This window comes from Plasmodium gallinaceum (genome assembly GCF_900005855.1).
Source record: "Plasmodium gallinaceum strain 8A genome assembly, contig: PGAL8A_v1_60, whole genome shotgun sequence".
In the NCBI taxonomy this organism is placed as follows: domain Eukaryota; phylum Apicomplexa; class Aconoidasida; order Haemosporida; family Plasmodiidae; genus Plasmodium; species Plasmodium gallinaceum.
This window is the reverse complement of record NW_021628219.1, coordinates 248,731-255,646: the sequence shown is the minus strand read 5'-3', so window position 1 is coordinate 255,646 and position 6,916 is coordinate 248,731. Positions and strand designations below refer to the sequence as shown.

Here is a 6,916-nt window from a genome sequence, read left to right as displayed (position 1 = left end):
GACCTAATCTATATATTAACATTTTTATTAAAAATTAAAAAGTAATTATTTAAATATATAAAGTTTTTATAATAAATGAAAAAATACACAACATATTGAAAAATTAAAATTTTTTTTTTTTTTATCATTTAATAAGAGTTTCTAAAATAAAAATAGCAATAAATTATTAAATTATACTTTATATTTAAAATTATCTTCTTTTTTCGTGTAATATTTTCGAGATACCACCAAGTAAATAAAATATCTTAGACAATATTTTTTTTAATTATAATAGAAATGTTATATTAAAAAAATAAAGTAATTTAAATAAATGCCTTACACTTAAGAGTAGCGTATTTTTTAAGCTTAAATTGTAACTTATATACATAAAATTTAACAAAATGCATTTAAAAAAAAAAAAAAATAACAAATAATAAATAAAATAAAATATACATTTAAATATTCATTATCTTTAACAATACTACTTTCCTTATTAAAATCTCATTTTACTTTTCAAAATAAAATAAAATTTTAATTACAAAATATAAACACAAAACTATATATAATTTTTAAAAGAGCCATCATCAGTGTCACTAATATTTTCCGATATTAATTTTGCATTTACCCTTTCCTCTGCATAAATTTCATCTATCCAACCTTTATAATCTGAAGCGCTTAATAATTCTAAGTTATAACCCCCATCTACTATTTCAACTCTATATTTTTGTTTATCTACTGATTTAACTAATTCTAAAGTTTTATTCAAACTGCGTTTTTTATCATTTGTTGAATGAACAAATATTATATATGGATAATCTTTTATATTTATTTTCTTTCTCATTTTAGTTGAAAATAAATTTTCTTGAACTGGGGATATTAACAGCTAAACAATTAAAGAAAAAAAAGTTAAAAAAATAATAGAAAAAATAAGAAAAATTTATGATGTATATATTAAATTTTAAATATTTCTTATTTATTTTGTATTATTCTTGTTCATAGAAAAAATATTTTACATCATTTTAGTTATTCTTAGTATCCAGTTTATTTTATTATATATATATATATATATATATATTACCATTGGAACTTGTGGAGGATCAAGATTCATAGCTAAAATGCATCCAAACTGAAAAGCAACAATTACATTAGGTTTAAATTTTTTAAATAAAAGGTTAGCTTCAACTAAGCTTCTTTGATATACAACTTCATAAATTACTATTGATCCAATTAAAAAAATCATAATCATAATAAAAATACATGGAATAACTAACATATACATTTTTGATGCATATAAAAAGTAAAATGAAATACTTATACAAAATATACATAAAATATATACGAAAATTAAAATTAAAACATCTAGTGTCCTTGATTTATTTTTAGAAGATAATACATTATCCTTCCCATAAATTTTCTCTAGCATCTTTCTGATTTTTTTCGTTTTAGCATTTTCATATATATGAAGATATAGAATTTTTAATGATTGCATATTTTTCTACAGAAATTAATAAATATCAATTGAATATTTTTTTCTTTTTTTTTATTCTTATTCAAATATTACTCATTTTAATATGTCTTTAAAAAAAAGAAAGTTTCAAAATAACATAAAAATCCTTCAAAACTACAGTAGTAAATTTTATAGTAAAAATATTAAAACAAATTTTTATTTTATGGCATATCTATTAATATTATAAAAATAAAACATAAATATTGGAAAAAAAAAAAAAAATTGCCAAAATTAATAATAATTGAAATAAAAAATCGAGGTTAAAAAAAAAAAAAAAAAAGAAAACTAATATAATTGAATCAGTTATAAATGCTCTAAAAAAGCAAAATTATTTTTTTCTATTAAAGAATTATTTACATATTTATGGAGTTGTTAATGTGTAAATGATAAACAGTTGTATGTTACAAAAACATTTTCCAAAACAAATATATAAAATGAAATAAAATAAAATACAAATAAATCCTTAAAATATTTCAAAATCAATATATAAGGAAAGCATTTAAATTTTTTATTCCATGTAAAAACTATTAAAATTTTTTTATGTAATTAATAAAAAAAAAAAAAAAATAGCGTAAATTGCTGGCGGTTTTACTTTAAAATTTTATCTTTTAATTTTTCGTTCTCAAGCTTTTTTCTTTATCTCATTTCACGTTTTCAGGTATTTTTGTACTTTATACTCTTCTGCATGCAAAAAGTAGACAACACTTCAACACATAAAACAATTTTGATTCATTTAAAAATATATAATGTTTATTTAAAAACTGATTAAATAAAAAACGCTTCCTTTTATTTTAAGTATTTCGAGAAATAATAAAATTAAGGATTTTTTACTTAATCTGTTTCATGTTCTACTTTATTTTATTTATTCTCATTCTTACACATTTTTTTAGCTTTAATACACATTTTTTTTAGCTTTAATACACATTTTTTTTTAGCTTTAATACACATTTTTTTATCTTTCATACACATTTTTGTTTGCAATGCTTATAGAAAATAATCAATTTTTATGAAATCTTATAATCTTGAATATCCTTCTAATTTTTTATTCACTGAAAAAAAGGAAACTTATAAATAATATTGTTATACAATATATTTTTGCAAATAAATATAAACCTCTTGTAATTATAGAAAATATACAATATTTTTTAAATGCATATAATTTTAAAACAAATGAAATTTTTTTTGCATTATTCTAGAAGTTTAGCTTGCTATTAACTGTACATAATTGAGTTATTTTCTCTTTTATTTATTATACCAAGAAATAAAATTATTTTTTTAATAATCATATGATTTATCGTTAACATAGAAGTAAAAAAATTTTAAATAAAAAAATGTGTTTTAATTTTTATAAAAAAAATTTCAAATTAAAAAAAATTAAGCAAAAGTACTAAATTGAATGTGCAAGTTCTACATATCTATTTTAAGCTTTTCTTGATAAATTAAATAAACAAAAGAATAACATTAATCCCTAATAGAAATATATCTTCTTATAATTCATTAACTTTTAAATTTTTTGGCTTTTATTTTTTTAATGAAATCTTATTCTTTCTTTCATATAATCCTTTTAAGCATGCAAAAAAAAAAAAATTAAAATTAAATAAATAAACATATAAATATAAAGTTACACAGTTACTTACACCCTATTCAGTGAAAATGCTTCTAAATAATTTTTAATGATTATCAGTGAGAAAAATGTTCATATTTTTTCATTGAATTCATTTAAATAATTTATATATAGATAAAATTATAATTAATATATTTTATTTTTTTCTTTGAATTTATATATTTTTTTTACTTTTCCTTTATATTATAATATACCCACTTCTATGATGAGTGATGCAACTTTCATTATTTATAAATAATTCAAATAAATTAAAAATCATTCTAATTAAAAAAATTCCATTAAAATTAAAATTTTTTCTTAAAAGACAAGTTTCTATTTTAAATATATTTATTTCAACAAAATACCTTTTATTTCTGTATCATTAAAAATAATATTTATTTTATGTATAATTTAAATATTTTTAATTTTAAATATTGTATTAATAATGAATCCCATTCAAAAATTACCTCTTTAGTTTATCAACATATTAATTAATAAATATTTTTACAATAAAAAAAAAAAAAAAAAATTACGTACAATTTTAGAATATATTCACCTTATTCAACATCTATTTATTTTGTACTGATTTAATAAATCCTATGTGTAGGATGCACCATTTTAAATTAATTAGTAAATTTAACAATATTTTATACTTAAATGTGCAAATATGTATATAATATAAAAAAAAATTATTATATTTAGTTAAATATGAAATAAAATATATATTAAATAACCTTACATGATCTACATAATTCATTGCAAAACACTAAATAATAGTGAAATATGTTATCTTCTAACTTTTTTTTTTTGTTTCCTTATCTTTTCATATATGCTCATTCTCCAAAAAAGTTAAGAAAATATAGTATCACAGCTTAAAACTTAAATATTCAAATGTCTTTTTTTTTTTTTTATGAATATAAAATAAAAAAAAAAAATATATTTTTAATTTTTTATTAACGTTCATAATAAAAATAGAATAAAAGTGAAAAAAAATTAAAATAAATAATACATTGAAATAAAAATGAATGAATAATTTTTTGTAAGCTAATAATAATTATAATAAAAATTTTCTTTTTATATTACCTACATAAAAATATTAATGAATTTTAACTCATTCTTCTAGTTCATTATTCTTATAATTTTAATATAAAAAAAAAATTCCACCAGAATTTCTTTTTTTACATATTGAAAAAAAGAAAATAACACAACAGTTATTGTATTGCACTAACTTAACAAAAGTTTAATTTTTGTAACTCTTGTTTTCTGTATTTATTTGATTATTAATTAATGGGTTATATTTTTCATTTATGGAAAAAAAAAAAAAAAGCTTATAATATGTATAAATTTTTCTTTATATTATAAAATTTGAATTAAAATATATTATATTAAATAGTGCATTATTTTTCTTTACCAAATGTTTTTATGTATTTATCTTTTGAGATGTATATTTTTCCATATTTAAGCTAATTATTATCTCATTAATTAAAAAAGAAGCTTTTATTTTAATGGATACTAAAAGGAAAAAATTGATACATATATTGTCTTTCCAATCCTATTTTTTCTTTTCTTTTTTTTTCAAACTTTAAAATATTGTCATAGACATAGATTTTTAATATTTTTTTCATTTAAAATGAAAGAAAATGTAAAGATATTATACATTCATGGGTAATAAAATTAAAATTAAGCTAAGTTTATTATTATAAATAAAAAATTTTTTTTAATTATTCTTATATATAATTTATGTTATATTTTTTTCACTTTTATAATAAACATTGAGTATTTTCTGTCTTCAACTTTATGTATTTTAAATTATAATATACTTTTTTTTTTTTTTAAATAAAAATATGTATTTGTATAAATATTTATGTTATAACGTAATGATATTTAATCTATAACATATATAAAACAGCAATTATTTTACATACTATTTTTTCATCTTTTATATTCCATTAAAGAATATATTTTTTCAAAATTCTTTTTTTCTTTCATTACTTGGAATTAAAAATTATGTGACCTTATAAAAATATATCATTTATTACATATAATTAAAAATACAATATATTATTTTCTATATTCTCTTAATAGGTTTCACGTTTTTGGAGAAAGCAAGAAACAAAAATTAATTGAAAAAGTTGTTGGAAAAAAAAATTTAATAACAACAGGAATAAATCAAAGGCGTAGCATTAGTTCATTTATATTTTTCCTTATATTTATAATATGTGTTATGTTATTTAACATTTATGTATCTTACCGTTTTTCTGTGACTTCAATATTTGTTATAACAATAGCCTTATCGGTAAAAAAAAAAAAAAAAAAAAGGAAAAGAAATAAAATAATCATAATAAATGTGAATATTTTGAACTTCTAAACATATAACAATACTTTTAAATAAATTTTGCATATATTAAATATTATTATGTGTAGGTAATTATAACTATAATTATATATTTTATTGGATCCCACTTAATTCTATATTATATTATGAAAAAATCAATTAAACAAGCAGAACAAAAAGTGCAAATGTATAACCCAGATGTTGTTGTTGGAATTTATTTTGGAGCTGTAGTAGCTATGAATCTTAACTATAAAAATGGAAAAAAATCTTTAGTATAATAATAAATAAAACTTTAATAAAACAAAAATAATTTTTTTTATAAGAATAAATAATTTTTATTTATGTTTTTTCATTTTTTATAACTTATTTTAAGGTTCTTATATCTCCCTCTGTTAAAACTTTTCAAAAATTCACTCATAACTTAGAACCTGACTTATCTACATTTCCATATGTTATAATAGTTAATGGATCTAATGACATGGTAACACCAGTGAACGTTTGCGAAGAATTGATATCTACAGTTCCTCTAGGGAAGGGAAGATTAGAAGTAGTAGAAGATAATCATTATTATTCAAAACTAAAAGAATCTGATTTTAAGTAATGAAAAATAAATTTAAAAAAAAAAGTATATTATAAAATAAATATGGAAAAAAATTTTAATTTATTATTTTGCCAAAAGTAATATAATACAAAAGAAAAAATGGCATTTTTTATAAGAACGACGAATAAAAATAAAAATTAAACTAATGAATTAAATAAAACAGAATAAAACCTTAATGATAATATTTTAGAGAAATAATTCATACGCAATTATAATAATATTAATAAAGAAAATAAAACAAAATTATAATTAATACAAAATCATGTATTTTCTTTCTTTTTGCAGAGCATGGATAAAAGAAGCTATATACAAACCTTCTACATGTGTAGTTAATGTTGCAAAGCATTTAAAAAATGAAAAAATGGGTAAAAAAATTACAGTAAATACTCAAAGTTTCAATGAATTTTCTTCATTTGAAAATTCCAACAGTAAAGAAGATGATCCTTTGGTGTAATTCCATATATCAGAAATAATATAAAAATATTAAGATCATTGCTAATTTAACAAATTCATTTAAAATAAGTTTATTTATTAACATATAAGTAGTATTCTATTAAAAAGAAAATTAAAGTATATATTCTTTTAAAAAAGTTTGTAAATATTTGTTTTTCTTTTTTACTTATTAATTCATTAAAACTTTTTTTTTTTGACATCATATAGTATTATTTTTAAGTATTGATGAATAGAAAATATTAAATTTCCTTTATTTTATTAATGTTCATTAATTTTATTATTACCTTTATTTTTTTATTTTTTTTTTACAGCACACTAATTTGTTTTATTTTTTACATTATGTTTTACTATATATTTCATTCAATTTTTAAAGTTAAAAAAATATTATAGGAAAACAACTATATCTTATTAATATTTTATATTTTAAAGGTCTACTTT

General features: G+C 17.4%; 2 protein-coding genes across 2 annotated transcripts; one reads left to right on the top strand and one right to left on the bottom strand.

Moving 5' to 3' along the window:
- Positions 1–535: 535 nt before the first annotated feature.
- Positions 536–1,468, bottom strand: PGAL8A_00082100 (conserved Plasmodium protein, unknown function; the record flags this gene model as incomplete). Its single annotated transcript, XM_028670677.1, has 2 exons — positions 536–862; positions 1,058–1,468. 2 exons carry the CDS (start codon positions 1,466–1,468, stop codon positions 536–538), a joined length of 738 nt encoding a protein of 245 aa, XP_028525939.1.
- A 3,251-nt stretch (positions 1,469–4,719) lies between these two features.
- On the top strand, positions 4,720–6,479 carry PGAL8A_00082000 (conserved Plasmodium protein, unknown function; the record flags this gene model as incomplete). The annotated part of the gene is made up of 5 exons (XM_028670666.1): positions 4,720–4,754; positions 5,175–5,385; positions 5,514–5,696; positions 5,798–6,021; positions 6,311–6,479. The coding sequence occupies 5 exons, from the start codon at positions 4,720–4,722 to the stop codon at positions 6,477–6,479; spliced, it is 822 nt and encodes a 273-aa protein (XP_028525938.1).
- Positions 6,480–6,916: the final 437 nt, after the last annotated feature.